The 18,663-nt window shown below is 44.3% G+C and overlaps 1 protein-coding gene across 1 annotated transcript in view; it reads left to right on the top strand.

Moving 5' to 3' along the window:
• The first annotated feature begins 12,921 nt into the window (after positions 1 to 12,921).
• Positions 12,922 to 18,663, top strand: part of EML1 (EMAP like 1) — a 128,318-nt gene continuing 122,576 nt past the window's right edge. Inside the window, exons 1-2 of the mRNA XM_071745619.1 lie at positions 12,922 to 12,944; positions 13,182 to 13,275. Of these exons, the coding sequence (XP_071601720.1) occupies positions 13,248 to 13,275 (28 nt within the window). The 5' untranslated portion in view covers positions 12,922 to 12,944; positions 13,182 to 13,247. The remainder of the gene's footprint in view (positions 12,945 to 13,181; positions 13,276 to 18,663) is intronic.

Below are 18,663 nucleotides of genomic sequence, written 5' to 3'. Positions count from 1 at the left end.
GTTCGTGCCTGCATACCTCCATCCTAGCGCAAGCTGATTTGCTTTGTGATGGATTCAGTACACATTGTATGGGCATGAGTTACATCAGGCAGATCTTACATAAAGGTTACCACTCTTTTTTTTTTTTTTTTTTTTTGGTCAGTCTTTCTTTTCGAGCTCATCCAGCACTTAGTAGGTACATAAACCAAATTGGTTCATTGCTTCTCCTATTTTTGGAGAGCCTCTGTAACCTTTTAACAAAGATGAAGGAAAATGACCACTATCATTATGAAAAGAATGGAGATAAATGACCACCATAAATATTTATCAGAGATGACAAGGGCTCAAGAGCTAACAAGTAGCCGCACGTGTCAGGACACCAGCCACCAGCAGAACACCTCTGTTAGGATGAATGTTTGGATGTATTTCAGGTTTCTTGGCTGTAGTGTTAGATGGAGCATAACACTGTGGGTCAAATTCACTCCTGGCGTAAGTTCAGTGCAATCAAATTATCTGCCTTTGGGTTACTGGTGCTGCACCAGGGACTAATTTAGTCCAGGGTGTTAAATTTCGATCGTATTCAGTTTGAATTAGCATTGGCTGTTTCACACAGTGGGCAGGCTTTACAAACAGGAGTTTTCTCTTCACCTCCTGCTGGGTGTGTCCCAGTGCATCTTCTTCCATCTTTGAAAAATTATTCTCTTTAGTTCTATTGTATCTAAAGGAAGTATTCATCAATGGAGAGAGAAATGTGGGTTATTCCCACATCTGCTTGCCTCCCTGCTGAGTAGTGGAGTGAAGCAGAGGAGGAGTTTTGGTAAGGGAAGCAGTACCAGTGAGCACTGTTGATGTAGATAGAAGTAAAAAGTCTGCCCTGAGGACAGCTTGTCAAATGAAGCCTCCTGTGCCATTAATTCTGGTTCCAAAGTACAGATGAAATATGTATGTGATAGAAGAGGTTTTCTTTTTAACTTGTTGTTCAACAAATTTTTTAAAGAGACAGCATCGAGCCAAGTTTTCAACTCACATAGAGCAGATTTTCTTTTCTTGTTACTTATAGACTGTTGTAATTTCATTACCAAAACACAGAAAGTAGCTCTGGTTACATCTCTAAAGGCTGAATTCTTCCTGGTGAACCTGTGGGAAGGAAAACTGACAGACTATCTGTGTCCACACTCTCTCTCTCATCAATCGTGGAAGTAACCCCTCAGTTGTTTTATTTGTTCAGGAAGTACAATTTAAATCGAGTCTACACAAAATAAAAAGGCATAACATGAAGAATCCCAGTTTGGCACTAGCCAATATTTTTGTTTTTCATATCAAAAGCGTAACAAGACCTTTAATGAAAATACAGCAGGGGTGTACTAATTATAGAAGCACATGGATCTTTCAAACAGGCCAGGAGCTGCAGGGACAGAGCCAGTGTAAACAAGTACCACAAACGATTTCCTGCCCCAGACAGGTTGCAAAGGGAAACTTCGATGTCCACAGAGGGAGCAGGGAGAAGTGTAGCCTTTTGGAGAGTGTCACAGGGGCAATCTCTGAAAGAGCCATGGACTAAACTTAGCCTGCCAATTCCTGATGGCAGCAGCCCTCTCCCTGGGACAGGCTGCATTCCTCCCCTGAATACCGCCGGGCAATAAATAGCAGTGAGTGGGGAATTGGAAAGGAGAGCAGGGAGACCTGGGGGCTCTCCACTCAGGTTGGTGGTGACCTGCCAAAGCAGTGAAAGGGCCAGGGAGGAGGATTTGAAGCTGGAAAAGCTGTGCCTCCTGCTTCTGTATGGGGCAGAGGGTGGGAAGTGGAGGCAGAAAGGTTAGGGAGGGAGGTGAAGGTGATGAAGGTGACTACCAGAAACAAAAGACATGTTTTCAGCTTCCTCATGAAAGAGCTGAGCCCTGCAGGGATGGGTTTGAGGCCAAGCACAGCCTTGCTGGTTGCAGGGAATCAGTGGTCAGGAGCTCAGGAAGGCTGCCTGCTGGGATGGGAGCAGCCCCTGCACCCCTGTGCACCAATGAATGCTGGCGTCATATAAAGTTTTTGTCATCGCATAAAGTTTTTAGCTGTAGCATTCCCACCACATCACAGTAGTCTCTCTCCCTCTTCAGCAGCCCTGGCTGTAGTACAGCCTGACACCCCAACGTCTCATTTTGGACCTGTCTTCCTCCTACATCCCCAAAATCCTGCCCTGTTAGGGATGGAGGTGTCACACACATGGCAGTGTCAGGGCTCCATGTGTGCTGCATGACCAGTCTGGCCACTCACACTGACTGTGATTCACAGTGCCAGGCTGTTTCTACTCAGGCAGCTTTAAACTGGTCCAATTTCTCCCCCTTAACAGAGTCCCAGATGTTTTCTGGAAACTACAGGAACTTCAGTTCCTTTCAGACTTCATTGTAGCTTGGGACTAGCCACTGGGATGAGGATTTATTTCCAAAAGGGCTGTGCAAGTCTTGTTTCTTGAGGAAATGATGATGAAAAGGAACAGTAAATTGTCAAGAAAGCATCAGGTCAAACTTTGCCTTCAGCAGGGTGGATGGGAACCTCCATTATCTCAGTGCCAGAAGTTTGTGCCTTTCCAAGAGCTCACTTAGATCCAAGAAGCCTCCCAGAAGAAGAGAGACATTACAAAATGAGGACCAGTGTCAAAAGTATGGCTGGGCAGGCTGTGTCCACAGGGAGGAGTGGGGAGAGGAGCTGTAACCTTTTGAAAATGAGCAGACAAGTTTCTGAATGTTATGTGCTGAAAGGAGGAGTGTACTTTGCTTTCTCTCCCTTCCCTTCCCCCAGTGAAAAAATGAGCTTGAAGGAAAAAGACTTCCTCTGAATGGAAATGCGATTGCCACATTGCCCTTTGCAAAATAAATAACTTGACATTTGACCATATGTGGAATTTCCTTAGATGTGGGCTCTGCTGCAAGACAGATTTCTCTTAGGCTTCTGCTGCTTTCTAAATTAAGAGAAAAACAACAATGGCAGTTCAATTTTCAGGTTTAGCCTTTGGCCTTCTCTGGTCTAGTCCATAAAGTTTAACATCTTATAGAATATGGGTTGGGGTTGGAAGATCATCTAGTTCCAACCTCACTGCATGGGCAAAGTTGAACAACTTCCTTGGGCAACCTATTCCAACATCTCACCACCCTCAAAAGAAAGATTTTTTTCCTATTGTCTAACCAAAATCTCCCCTCTTGAAGTTTGAAACCATTTCCCCTTGTCCTCTCACTACACACCTGTGTAAAAAGCCCTACCCCAGCTTTCTTGTAGGCCCTCTTCAGACACTGGAAGGCTCAATATGGTCACCTCAAAGCCTCATTTTCTCCAGGCTGAACAACCCCAACTTCTTTACCTTGTCTTCATAGACGAGATGCTCCATTCCTCTGACCATTTTAGTGGCTCTCCTCTGGACACTTGCAAGTAGCTCTATGTCCTTCTTATGTTGGGGACTCCAGAACTGGACACAGTACTCCAGGTGGGGTCTCACAAGAGCAGAGTTGAGGGGGAGAATCATCTCCCTTGACTGGCTGTCTATGCTTCTTTTGATGCAGCCCAGGACACAGTTGGCTTTCTGGGCTGCAAATGCACATTGATGGCTCATATTAAACTGCTGGTCCACCAGTACCCCCAAGTCCTTCTCCTCAGGGCTCTCCTCAGTCCTTTCTCCTCCCAGCCTGTATTCATTTATGGGATTTCCTTGACGCAGATGAAGAACCTTGCACTTGGCCTTGTTGAACTTCTTGCAGTTTGCATGAGCGCAGTTCTTGAGCCTGTTAAGGTCCCTCTGGATGGCATCCCTTCCCTCCGGTGTGTTGGCTTCATCACACAGTTTGGTGTCATCAGCAAACTTGCTGAGGGTGCATTCAATTCCACTGTCCGTGTCACCGACAAAGATGCTGAACAGCACTGTTCTGAGTACTGACCCTTGAGGAGCACCACTCATCACACATCATCCACAACATCACACACTGAGCCACTGATCACAACCCTTTGGGTGTGGCCATCCAGCCAGTTCTTTACCCAACCAGTGGTCCATCCCCCGAATCCATATTGTTCCAGTTTAGAGATCAGAATGTTGTGTGGGACAGTGCTGAATGCTTTGCGCAGGTCCAGGTAGATGACATCTGTTCTGCCTTAGTCCACCGAGGCTGTGACCCCATCATAAAAGGCCACCAAATTAGTTCAGGCAGGACTTGCCCTTAATGCAGCTGTGTTGGCTGTCACCAGTCACCCCTTTGTTTTCTGCATGCCTTAGCAGAGCCTTCAGGAGGATCTGCTTCACCATCTTGCCAAGCACAGAGGTGAGACTGACCGGCCTGTAGTTCCCTGGGTCTTCTTTTTTTTTTTTCCAGTTTTGAAAATGGGGGTTATGTTTCCCCTTTTCCAGTCAGCAGGTACTTCACCAGACTGCCATGACTGGTAACTAACTACACACTGGTACTGTACTTTCAGAATGCCAGAATCCCCAATTGCTCCACATTAGCTGCTGCACTGATGGTCCAGGGATGGCATTTCAGCACATCTGACTTTGCTCTGCACAACATAATGATGATTTTATGTTCAGGTCCTGCTGCTTATCAGTAACCAAGGGTTTCAGAGGCAAGCATCCACCTGCTTCTGCTAATTCCTGTCATTTCTGTGGATTAATGAAGTGATAGGCGAGGAACAGATTCAGAATATAGCAGGAATACAGGCTTGGGTTTATGCTAAAGGGGAGAAATGGCTCAGTGTGGACGTGGCACCCCTGAGAACTGCAAGAGCAGCCCCAGGGATGTCAAGAAGCAGCAGTAGCTCTGGCTCTGTCCTGGGATGGGAGCTCCTGGGTTTCTTTAACTGCATGTGAAAATGCTGGAATTTCCCTGACTGCTCTACTCCAGGGAGGGCATGATGCCTCTGTGCAGAAATGGCAGTGGGAGAAATTCAGTCCCCTGATTATCCCTGGACAAGAACTGGTGAGTGAGAAGGGAGAAGTGGCTTAATGCATTAAATCAGGAATTTGCAAGGAAGCTTTTCCCTACAACTTATTAAAGCATAAAACTTTTGATCTGTGCTTCCCAAGTTCCTCCAGCTCCCAGAACATGTTGAAAGAAGCCCTTGCTGCTGGACTACTGAGTATCTCAAAAATGGCTATAAGATATTTCGGCTGCAGAATTTACTGCAGATTAACTGAGAGCAACACCAGCCAAGTGAACACAAAGCAAGGCACAAAGCTGCTCCAACTCTATGGCAATGCAGCCATGTGCAGCCAGGCTGTGAGTGTATGAAGGGATCTCCTGGACCCTCTGCATCACCTCAGTACACCGATGCAGGGATTTTGGTCCAGAGAAATGATGTCACATAATTACAGCTCCTTTTCCAGCACTCCCGCAGCAGTTGTTCTTAACCAAAAATGCCAGACATCAGTGCCAGGCACATTGTCAGCATGATGGATAAAAACATTTTTCTATTAATTGAGATTTCTAATAAGAAAGCAAATTCAAGATTTTCACATTTTTCATGACCACTGAATGGAAACACAGACTTTTTTTTTTGTCTCTTTCCTGTCTTTGATAACAATGAATAAATGAGTTTTATTGAGACTCCTGCTTACAAGCAGCACTCCAATTTAAAAGCATGATTTAGTGAATTTTCCTGTTTGCTCTTTGTTCACTGTGAAGCGGGGTCCAGGCTCACCTGCCATCATACCACAACTTCATGAGGTGACCCTAGGAAAGTCAGTTCACCACCCTTCTGGGATTTCCTGCTCTCTGTACTGGCAGGAGGGATTTCAATCCCCCTAAACCTCTGAGTGTCTGCCACCCTGCACTGCGGGGCTCAGCACTGAGGCACTGCAGTCCCAGCTGTAGCCTTAGCCCACACTTCCCCCCGGGGACCTGAGAGTTTGATCACACCAAGGCAGCCTCGAATGTCTCTTTGAGGCAGATGGAGGTGCATGTAGTCCAAAACACCAATATTGGAGAACCTGAAAAAAATGAAATCCTGATTTGAATGAAAACTGCATGAAAAAACTGATCAGCTATTATTGCAGTCACAAGTGAACTTTTCTTTTGCCCCAGAAACATGCCTCAATCCCAGCGTGACTTACAGAGGTCACTTACATGGTAATAATCTGCTTTATTTGCTATTCCCAAGGAGTCTTGTCCTCTGCAGAAACTGTCAACAAGGTCACTGCTTCCGTTAATTGTGGCTGTGTTTATTGTAGGGTGGGGGCAGCTCCAAATGACCAAGAATGCAAACTCCTCCCAGATCATTCCCGCTGACACCGGTGACAAATGTTTGGTGAAGAAGCAAATTAAAGTGGGTGGTAAAGTGCACCACCTTACAAACTTCATAGGTACCCTAATGAATAATTTCCCTTGCTGTTCAATGCTGATTCCATTAGCAATTCCTTAATTAAATCTGTCTCCTAGCATGGCAGACCTTTGCTCGGTGTTGTGGAGACATAATTTTCTTTGATAGAGATCAGCTGGACAGATGATCAGCTGGAGGATTATCAGGTCTCTCTGGTGCTCTCTTTCTACTGCTGGTCATTTCCAAAAGCATAGTTTGCTCATTTCTAAGTTTGGTATGAAAGCCCTATTTTTGATTACCTGGTTTGGCTAACCTTGGCCAGTGATGATTTTAACGAGAGGTTTTCAGGCTGATGAAAGCATCTTGCTAGGCTTGACATAGCACTGAGCAGGGAGAAAGTCTTGGAGATGAGAATGGAAATGAGATATCATTTATTTGAAGGAAGAACTGTGTTCAGAGCTTTTGTAAATATTCTCTGCTGGTAATGTGCACTCTGGGCCTGGTTTTAATAGACACTAAAGGTAGGTGAATGTGTGTTCTCTCACCTTCCTTTGCCCCCAAACTGATATCCTTGATCACAGAGCACTGTAGTTAGTCCCTAGAGCACTGATAGTGCATGACAAACTCTGTGGCTTTTGCCTTCCAAAAGGATGATACTATGCCTCCATAATTCCTCTTGGGATTTTCCAGCTCTGAAGCCTTTGTCAGCTAACCTTGGATATATAAAATGTCCAGAGATTCCTCTCATCTCCACCTCCCTGCCCAGTTTGGCTCATTTATAAGAATTTTAGTAGGAACCACTAAAAGCCTGGCAGAACTCATTAATTTGTGAATCTTCTAAAGACTTCCATCATTGCAGAGACCATCTGTTTGCCTAAGTGTTATTTTTGCAGCTGCCAGATAAGGTTTGCAAGACTCTCACCTTCTCCTCAAACCCACCACTTGATACTGTAATATTTACATTCAGGGCTCAACACTTTTTTTCCACCAGCTCTATGCAGAGCAAATGCAGCTACACTCAGCTGTGCTAGACTCAGTCTTAATCCCACTGAAATAAACAGCAATAATGCCATTAAAACCAGAAGCAGCAAGATCAGATAGAATTGCATATTTTTTCCTCAGCTTTTTATGTTCACCAGACCATTCAGCAACACCTGGAACATTTGTTAGGGAAACTCCCATTAACACTAATTGCAGTTGTGCATGAAAATCTACCATGTGCCAATGGGAAAACAACTTCAGCTTTGGTCCTCCTGTGCTGGATGACTCCTGCAGAGCCTGCCAGCAGAGAGCCACTCGTGTTTACCAGCAGATGCCAAAAGCTGGGGCTCACACAGTTGTGCTCGCTATCTTTCCATCCTTGTGCAAATGCATTTCACTTGAGCACTAGGGCAGGCTCATTTTGGTACCTGGCATGTCAGGAGACATTGCCAGCAACAACTGTGACAGCTCAGAGGTGCAATTTGTTTTTCGGATGTCATTTTTTGGTTTCCTCACCATAATTTCAATGGCCTTTCATAACTCCTCTGTAGAGAATACAACCACTCATAAATTGGGTGGGACTAAAAAGCCAGCAAGATTCAGACTATCCTCTCATTTCTTCTTTAAGATAATTTCCCTTCCAGGCCTTTGATCTTATTTTATTTACTGTACATCTGCATATTTGCATAAAGTGTTTTCTCTGTGAGCCAGCAATTATCACTGGTAAGGTTCACAGGTCTTGGAGATAGCTGGAATTTTTGCCCCATTTTCTCTTTGAATGTGCAAAATTACTTTCCTTGCCATTGGATTGGTGTCACCTGACATAGTTAATCTAATCTCTCTGGGGTGACATCAGAGGAGATGACAGGGGCGTTTCCTTTCTTGAATAAAAAGCTCATATTCAATTGTGACTAGTGAAAATCTTGTTAATAGAATTAAAACACCCACAAATCAATTCAAAATTATGAGACAAATAGTTATTTGGGAGGGTGGGCTGCTGTTACTTTTGTATCTGTTGTTCCCTAGAGGACTGTTTTAGCTGTCAGCTGTATCTTGCCTTTTTCCAGTCACTTTCCCTTCACTGGATACACCTGTATGAGATCCTGACAGTGCATCAGCTTCTCTTGTGATCTCATTATTACGTTCCCTGTCCATCAACTTGAAATGTGAACAGAGTGTGTCAGAAAACAATAATGAAATAAAATCCCAGTTATTTGGACTTGCTAGGCACTTGACTTTGAGTCTGAGCCTGGTTGCTTTCCTCAGGGCAGGCTTCTGACCAGCAGCTCTGGAACAATTTCTGTGCCATGTGTGCATGTGGCACAGCATCCCACGGACCCTGGATCTGGCCCAGTGGTTCCATAGGTTCAGGTGGGACCACACCAAGGCCCCACCAGTGACTCAGGGGAGGTGGGGGGTTGGCAGTGAGGTGGGAGGTAGCTGCCAGCATGGTTCCCCTTGCTTCTTTACACTTTATCCAGGTGCAGTTTGAAAGTTATGGTTGATTTTGCCCCTTACACAAGAGGACAGAAAGGCCCATGCTCTCCCCAACAACCATGGAGCTTTTCAAGAGGGGGGAAAACAGACTTTGTGAAAGAATTTCTAGCCACAGTTTTCAAGGAAATCATCAGTAGGAGCCAAAGACTAAATGCATGTGCTAAATTTATTTGGCTTCTATTCTGGCAGGAATGTTTAGCTTATCTGAATATGGGTCATGCTTCAGAACCATCCCTGTGCCTGGGGACTGTTCCCACCTGCACAACTGAGTTCTGGGTTCATCAGTGCTCACACAGGAGGCCACCCACATCCCGATGCCAACCTGCTTATATCAGCCTGCAGTTTCTCTTTCAGCCCTCTCCCTCCCCTCCCCCTGCCCAGGCTGTGAATCTTCCTGTACCCAACAGGCAGAAATCTCTTCACATGGCAGGAAAAAACTCAAGGGAATTTGCATAAATTAGAGGAAGAAATGCATTTCAGCCATTCTCTGTTTAAACTGCGTGGAAATCACATTGATAGGAGATATAAATGCCTGCCAAAACCAGTAGTAAGGCACTTGCTTCAATCTCACAGAAAATTGCAGACTTAATAATCAGATCTGACTTGGTGAGCTAAAGAAATAATTTTCACTCCTTAAGATTTCCCTCTGCCAGAAGAGAGGAAGGCAGAGGGAAGGAGAGCAATTCATCCGTGCTCTGACAGCAGTGACGAGCTCAGCAAAGCTTCCACCAGTAATGTCAGGAGATCGACAGCATCTGGCAGGGCCTGAGATTGCACAGTCAGAAGTGCATCTCCTGGCCTTCCCTACAATGTTTGGACCAGACTGGTTCCATCTGTAGCTGAGTGAAAGCAGAGTCAGCAATAGCAGATGCCCAGGTCCAGCTGGAAGCTCTTGGGGGGGATGTGGCTCTTTGCAAGGTCAGCTGGCTGAGCAAGTCAGGCTGTGGGGAAAATGATGGCATCCTGAGGAATTTAAAATCTTAAAACACATTTTCTAAGGCATTTAGCCACTTTGATCTGGAGCATACTGGGATGTGTAAACATCTAGGTTAGAAGCCAAGTCCTGCTATGTGTCTTACTCACAAAGGTGCCAGATAGCATTTGGGCACTGAATAGACTGTGTACTTGCACAGTTATAGTTATAGGTGCTCTGCACCCAGATTTTCCCAAGTATGTCCTCTTTCCCAGGCATACCAGCTCAGCTCCTGGTTCCTGCTATCACAAAAGCCCCTTGCACAGTCCAGACTCTGGGCTATCTGCAGGATTTCTGGCATCAACATCAAACAAAATTTCTTCCTGAAAAGCTGCAGAGAAAGCATGGCCACTGTAGAAAGTGCTTCAGTATTTCAAGATGCAGCAGTGCTATGCAGCTTCCTTCCACAAGAGACCAAATGAGAGGAGGTAAACCTTCTTTAGGAAATACCCCAGTGACTTTCTTCCATACATTATATTTAGCATCTCACACATGGTATTTGTCATGAATTTTACACAGAAGACTATCTGTCAGGTAGTAGTTTGAAGCAGACAGATTCATGACCACTTCTCACTGAGGGATAAGCATCCTTCTGGTTCCTTGGAAAGACCAAGTGAGAGCAGTCAGGTATTTAACACATTTTCCTCATTAGTTTAATACCTCCTAAAATAATCTGTGCTTTACTTCTCACATTTTATTATTTAGTTCAGTATTTGGCTTTTGCATTTTTTTTGCATTTTTTGCCATAACAGACACCAGGCTTATTCATGATTTCCCCACCTTTCTCCTTTCAGATTTAAATTTTCCAGGGATGGTCTTTCTCCAGGAGCAAGCATGGCTTTTTTCAGGCTGGGGAACAGGGGAAGTTAAAAGAAATACTAGGTTGGCTTAAAAAAATGAGAAGCATTGTAGCCCCTCAACCCCCAACATTATAGCTAAAGTATCCAGGGATCAAACCCAATTTTTAAATTAGAGTAGGCCTCATCAAAGGAAGGTGTTTGCAAGTATCGTAAGAATTAGGTCTGATTTGTTCAACTCCTGACTTCATAGGTAACTTCATGCTTTAGTGTTTCACTGAAGAGCTCTCCCAGGGACAAATCCTAATAATGGTTCTGGCAGGCAAGCTCTTGCCAACTTTGCTGTCACAGCTTAAGATGTATTTGTCCACCCTCCTCCATCTTCTCTGCCCATTTTTAAGACATTGGCCCTCTATAGGGGGCTTAGACAAGGGTGATATATTGGGGGCAACTGAGGCATAGCTTTCTTACATTGGTTTTGAAGAGGAGTTATAGCTAAGACACCAGTCTGTGATTTTTGCATGCCTTCCCTGCAGGCACTTGCCCAGCTCTGCTGGAGGCTCTGACCCTCAGCAGAGGAGCACCAGGACACAGCTGGGAGAGGTAACTTCAAAATCAGCTGCAGCTGTTTGCTTCATAAATACAAGAATAGTGAGCCCTTGATGCTCCAAATACTTACACATGTGTTCAACTTGGTGAGTATTTCCAGGAACTTCTGTGGGGCTTGAAGTTAAACTGGCCTGTAAATGCCTGCAGGACTGGGATTGCCACAGGGTTAAGGTAAGAAAGCTTTAATTCGTACATGTTGGAGCAATATGTTTCTGCAGTAAAACTACCTGGAAGAAAAGTCCTCCAGTTTGGTTTAGGCCCTCATCCCTTCCCACATATGTACTGAGATTAAGACCAGACATATCCACATCTTCCTATCTTCTAATATAGCTAGAGACCATCTCCTGAGTCTGTGGGTGGCAGCAGGATGGACAGGTTAAGCACAATGCCCTGCACTTCTCTTCCTTGTACAGCTTCTCTGGCAAAGAACATAATCTGAGGCTGTTTCTCCCTAGAGCCCCATCAAGGTGAGCATTAGATCAGAATATCCCCATGCTGTCACATGAGCAGACCTAGAAGCATCCCCTGACAAGGGCTGTCCCTGACAGAATGATGCCAAAAGATCTTGATGCTGCCAAACCCCAGTGGCCATGGGACACCCTCACTTGCCCAGCCCTGTACAGGCAACCCAAGGGATGGTTTTGGGAACATGTAACTATCTCCATTTGCAGCTATTTTAGCTTCTTAGTCACTAGCCTGACATCCTGGATCAAATCCATGGCTAGCTGTGCTGCTGAGTAACCAGAGGAGTATTTACAGGCTTCTTTTCAGAGAGAAGGAAGGTGGAGCCAGCAGGGTCAGCCTTTGAGTGCTCAGGCTAAACGTTGAGGTAAAGCTGTCCCAAATTTTTCAGAGGTCCTGAGCACACTGAGCTCCTAATACACTTTATGTAAAGTAAACCTCTTTTTCTTTAAGGTGTTTGGAAGAAAGATGTCTCCCCAGGGCCATGATAGCTCACTTCCCTGAGGGGCTGAGTTTGGCCACAGGGTTGGGAAGAGCTTCCCATAGGTCTCCCTTTGCTGCCTCCTCTTCTCAACACTCACACCACCTTTAGGTCCAAAACCCCAACATTTGTGAAGGGCTCAGGTGCTAAGGGTCTGTGTCAGGTAAATTTCAGACCACCCCTGACTTTTCCAAGGAGAAAAAGTGTCAAACCATCCCCTGCCAGGTCCCTTACATCCCTCTGCCAGGTCTGCTATGGTCCTCATGCTGCCAGAGCTTTATCTTGCACTTCATTAAGGTTCCTAATGACCACTGCAGTGTGCAGGGGTACTCTCTACTAACCACACCAGTCTGGAAATCTCATACCAAGCAAATCCCATATAAACACCTCAAAAAATAATAAAATCTGTTGTTGTAGCAGCTACAAAAAACTTCGCTAAGGCAACATTAAAGTGACATAAGCAAGCAAAAGTCATGAAGTTACAGAGAAACCCGTGCTCACAATAACACAAAATACCATGGAACAGCTTTTAGTAGCAGTGCTGCAAAAGCTGTTTCTCAAATATTGCAGTATAAAGATAAGGTAATTTTTTTCCCCTTCCCCCTTAAGCAGATACAGCCCAGCTCCTGCCTTCTCTTCAGCAGTGAGTATTTCTGCTTGGACCCTTGTTTAACTTGCAGACTGGGCAGGTACAGAGCAAGATCTCAGAGCATATCCCCCAGCCTCCCCCTCTGTCTGCAGCCTCCCCCAGGAAGTGCCCCAGCAGTGTGGCTCCCAGCACCAACCCCTCAGCACAGCAATTAGCCTGGTTCCCCAGTGCAGATTTGCGGCTTAGCTCTTAAAAGCTGTTTCATAAATATTCGATGGCCTTTCCGACAGGGTAATGTGCCTCTGTGACATTAAAGAGGAAACTCTGCGAAGGGGAGGGATGACAACAAATTTATCCACCAATAGCACACTCTTTTGGCACAAAAGCACATTCTTATCTTTACATCCCATAATGAGAAGGCAGGGACGGGACTGTTGCTACAGCTCTCTGGGTGGGTAGATGTAGAGCGTAAGAGAAGGGTGGCTGTAATTTGCAAGATATTTTTTTCCCCTCTGCCATTGCAAGCAGAAGGAGCTGTGCTTGTGTTCCTGCTGTGGTTTTCCTGAGCCCGTGGTGAGGAGGACTTCTCTCACGATGTCAGACTGCGAGGGACTGCCTGTGGGTAAGCGCCAGATTTATATTTACCCCGGTGTCCTGCCGACCAGTTCACATTCTCAGATTGCAAAGTCACACACGAAGCCGCTTGCTTTCGAAGGGAGCTGGAGCTGTGGCAGGGAGGGAACAAACTCCCTCCAGCCACTGCAGATCCTGCTGTGGTTCCTTATGAGCCTGAGGTAGAGGGCTGGCATGGCTAACAACATCTGGATTTTTTTCTAAAAGCAGAGGGCCTGGATAGCAGGAAGGGTTCGGTAATTCAGGCAGATGGTCTGAAGTGTCTGTGTCAGAAAAAGGATGGTATTGACACGGCTACTCTCGGGCTCAGGAAGAAAGAGTTTCTGGGGATGGGTCCTGCAGGATCAAGCACTCTGTGTAGATGTCCTGTTCCTGCCTTGATAAACCTTCCCAGATGGTAAGGGACACAATAAGGGGAGATAAATGTAGTGCGAAGGGTTTGTTTGCTGAAAGGAAGTAGACGGGTACTTTATTTTCAAAATGAATGCTTTACATATTTTGTCTATACCTGGGAAAGGGTGCTTTACCAGCACATATAGCTGTATATGCCAAATCTCAGTGAGCAGGAGAGCACATCAGCAAGAAGCATGTTTCTCAACTTCTTTTAACCATCTGTAAGAGTAGTAAACACTCACTGGACTGGCTGCACGAAAGGGAACTCCTGTCAAAATGCTAGAGTAATTCTCTGCCAAGGTATTTTACTAATAAGGAAAACATCTTTTGATGTTTTCTTGATGTTGATCTTTTGATGGCCATTGAAAACATTTTTTTTTTTCTTTTTTCCTTTCACAATGACAAGCTGTTCTTTTTTCTCTTATGTATATACACACACCCTCATTTAGAACTGGCCTGTGAAGGTTGTTTTTCAGAGATGAGGATTTGGGCAAAAAAATGGGGCTGGAGAAGGAGAAGTCTGCTGCAGTGTTTCCCCCCCCCCCCCCCTTTTCTGCTTCCATTTCACAAAAACAACCCTAAGTACAAAAATGCGTACTCAAAACCAGTGTGGAAAAATATAAATTATGCATGTGGTGCAGAGTGAACTGTACCATGCACAGTTCCCTGTGTCCTTGCTCTTCTTGTCTTAAGAGAGGTGAAGATTAATATTTCCTACTTACCTTCTGAAAGGGTTGCTCTGTTAACCAGCAAAGCTTCCCTTCTTCAGGCTTTGATTTTAAGGGCCTGACCTAAGTTTGCTTGTTAACCACTCTGAGTTGAGAGTGGGATATTTCAGGGTGACAGTGACAGTATTTAGCTGGCATCTGATATTAGTGATGAAACTGATATTGAGTGTGCATGGCATGCTGTGTGCAGGAGTTACTGATATCTCAATTACCTTTGCTGCTGAAAGGGCGTTGGAGGTTTCCTCTAGAAAAGCGTTCATAGATGCATGGTTTGAAGGAAGGAAGCAGTTTGTTATGGGCAGGAATAGAAAGTAAGGAGAAGTGGTGTTTAGACATGGATGTGGATCAAAAATGTGCCAGCAAAAGGTTTGTTTCTCTCCCTGAATAACCTCCCCCATCTCACAGTGGAGCTGGCCCTGCCTTCAGCCCTGCTCCTCAGCAGCAGGTCTCAGCCAGACTCCTTCACCCCACGCTGGCCACCGAGGACCAGTTACAGCCAGGGGGGCAACCCCCTGCACAGAACTGCCATAATTTTCTGCTTTGTGTATGTACAAGTGTGTGTGTACACATGCAGATATAAACACACAAAACCAGCACTGGACAGAGAAATGGTGACACCCCTGTGCAGCCATTAAGCAATTTTACTGAACTGGTTGCTGCCAGACTGCTTTTACTGTCATGTATTTAGAAATTAAATCATCCTTTTTGCTGTTATTGGTCTTTTACTAGCTAGTTCAGAGTTTAAAACTTTAGCAGTAAAAACTTCATTAAAAGGGCTGCAAAAACTGCGTCAAACTTCCTAAAATAATGATTAGCATCCACCAGTGCAGAAATACCACTTTGCTGAACCCAGTGACCATTGTAAAGCTGGTGCTGTACTTTTAAAATCCTTGGATTCGAACGTGGCCAGATAATACAGATGCAAAAATTTGTTGTAGTGACAGATATCATTAGCACTGCAATGTGGCTAGAATCCAGAGCCCTGCTTATAACACAAACTGTTCAGACATATGCATGTGTCCCTGGACATACATGCACACAGCTATAAATAAGTTTATCCAAAGCACAATATTAGTGTCAAGTGTATGTATTGCTTTACCAACCTCTCTGCAAAGGGTATGCCTCAGGAACAACCTGGAGAGCTGAAGTTTGCAGTTACAGTAAATTCATGCCAGCATTTTTAGCCTGCTTTCAGCCTACACAAGAATGTGGCAATAACAGCTGTGTAATTGTTCCCTTGGACAAGCAGCTCAGAGGGAACTGCTGAATACAATCTTTGAAATAAAGAGATGGATATTAATGAGTCAATATATCAATTTTTCAACAAGAAGCTTTATTCAGTAAGAGTATCCTATTTCTACACTGGCACTCGTTATGCAATTTTTCAGGATGAAAGCATTAGGCTTTTTAAAATCTCTGTTTTATGTTCAATTCTCGCACAGTGCACACTTTCTCTGGTGTCAAATGGAAAATTAAGCTTGTGATACAAACAAATTTTTATTTTGTCTTTTGAATGTAGCACAGAAGACATAAAAAAGGATCCTAGCTGTCTGATTGCAGATTAAATGTGAGCAAGTGTAGTAATTTTGGACTGAATTCATACCAAAAAGGGTCCTTGAAAGAGTCACTATCAAAAATGATCTATTAGTGAACAGAATTCTAAAATTTACACTATTAATTTCCCATTGTATATGAGGAGATAAAGAAGAAAGATCAGTCATTTCAGGACAAATGAACTCTGATTTCTTTCTCATTAGTAATTATTGACATACTGATGCTATCCATTAGTGCCAGCTACATAGATTTACTATCATTCCTACATGCAGATAAAAGAAAAGCACATCAATTATTTAAGTGCTTCCCCTTGTATGTATTATTCCTCTCTTGTAAGGAGACACAGTTCAGTCTCTGTACAACTAAACAGCTTTTAATGCACCCAGCATTTTGATTAGGAATATATGAGTCATGATGATTCTGGTTCTTAACACAGTGCTTTTGACTTCAAAAAACCTCTGAAGTCAAGCAAAAGTTCTTAAAGTGCCTCTTTCCTATTTTTATTATTTCTTATTTCAGCCACAGAAAGACTATACATGGCATGGGTAACTTTTTGTGGTTAACATCACTGTTGCAATAATACAAAGTATTCAGCCATAATAGTTGAAGATTATATTCCTAAAGAAGTAGCAGCTATTCAGACACTGCTGAGTCTCATATGTACATATTTTGTTATGTATTATGATTACAACAGGGCTTAGAAGGGAAGAAACAGAATTGATTGAGCTCGTTCTGCATCAGGTGGCATGCAAATCTAACTGAATTGCTTAAAATTCCTCCCAAACATTTATTGGCCTTGTTTCAGTAAAGGAAGAAACAAGACCTTTCATCTGAAGTATGTTCCTGGCTCTTTAGCTAAATACTTCCTTTTAAAGCTAAAATTACACATTTCAAACATGTCTTTAAGACAGACTGGAGCCAATTTGCTATAACTGGTTTTTTCAGAATCCCAGAAAACTACAGGATTTCAATTTCCTGAAATTCAGCATATGCTGTCATGGGGAGTCCATTTAGCTCAGTCAGAGAGGCTGCTAGCAAGTGAGAACTTTTTCTCCCATGCTGGGTTGTATCTAAACAGGCACAAACATATTTTTGTAACAAAAAATCATTAGGAATTATGTAGCAGCACTCTTGTCAAATAAAATTGCCCCCTTTTCAGGTACTTATATTAGAATAGGACTATGCTTTACATTAATCTTTCACCACACTTGGTAAAAAATGTCTACCTTTTGTAGATAATGCTGTTCTCCCCTTAGGGCTGCAGCACCAGTTTTGCTTTGAAGTCCAGACCTCAGACCAAAGGTCTCAGACACTGATACTGCCATGTGAGCAGTCCTGCTGAATACTGTTGTTTGCAGGGTGAGACCCCAAGTAAAAGGCAATGTGCTGAAAATGACCCTGCAGAATTGCTGCACAGACTGCATTTAGTGCTCTGGGATAGGCAGGAAAATGGCAAGGTTTTCCCAGCATATCAACCCAGCCACCTGCAGCAGGTTAGAAATGTACCAGCATGTCAGAAATGTACCAGCATGTCTTAAGCATCTCAAAGGAGCATATGGGATGAACAACAGCTCCTGACTCCACTGAGATCACTCAGCCCTTTGTGGAGTGGTGGCTTGGATGCTCAGAGCTCCCTAGGAGTACCTCCCAACCAGAGGAAGCTGAGGCCAGGGTGCTGGGGCTCTCACACCTTCAGAGCTAGCTATCAAAGCCTTGCACAGTGAGGCAACAGCAATTTTGTAGTCAGTACTCCTAGAAAGAAAAAAAATTATTAAAAATTTTCATAAGTGGAAAAGAATGGGGATAAGCCCAAAGGACGAATGCCTGTGCATAACTACAGCTGCAGCACTGTCACTGAAGCTGTGCAGTCTTTATTGGGATGCTGAATTTATATGGAAGTCTATTTAGGAGTTTGATTTGAAAATATAAAAGTCTTGCTCTTGTCCAGCTTGATGTCATAGTCAGTATAAATCCTGAAGAAAGAAGCATTTCCAAATGCCAGCCTTTACTCCATTTAATGGGTTGTGCTCTTGCTTTGTTGACTGGTGGGTCCAGGATCACTGGGGGAGGAGGCAGCACTCTGTACACCACTTTCCATAAAAGAGCATCCTACCCATGAAGCTGGTTCATCTGGTTTGGCTGAAATCCCAGGGGATTTCCTGCAGCCTGCATGGCTCCCTCCTATTCTACCCTTCTTTCCCCGAGAGGTGTCTGTTATGTTCATGAGTGTAGGGGAAGCCCTGGCCTGGTGAGGGACTGGGAAGTAATCCCCGCTGGCTCCTGCCCTCTGGCCACAGCAATTCTGCCTGATCCAGATCTATATAGAATCATCTAGCTTGGAAAAGAGCTTTAAGACCACCAAGTCCAACTGTAAACCTAGCACTGCCAAGACCACCGCTAAACCTAAGCACCACATCTACATATCTTTTAAACATATTTAGGGATGGTGACTCCACCACTTCCCTAGGCAACCTGTTCCAGTGCCTGAAAACCCTTTAAGCAGAGGCTGTGTGTGCATGGAGGCGCAAACACCAACAGTAATGAAGCAATCATAATTTTTAAGGTTTTAAAGAATTTCTGTAACATGAGGATCAGGCAAACATGCAAGGCAAACCAAGTGACTCAGGTGCTCTGGCAATCCACCTTTTGGAAGAAAAAGCCCAGAAGCAGCTTTTTCCTGAGATACAGGGGTGGAAGCCTGC

The sequence above is a fragment of the Heliangelus exortis genome, chromosome 5 (genome assembly GCF_036169615.1).
Source record: "Heliangelus exortis chromosome 5, bHelExo1.hap1, whole genome shotgun sequence".
Taxonomy (NCBI): domain Eukaryota; kingdom Metazoa; phylum Chordata; class Aves; order Apodiformes; family Trochilidae; genus Heliangelus; species Heliangelus exortis.
This window is presented reverse-complemented; position numbering and strand designations above follow the sequence as displayed.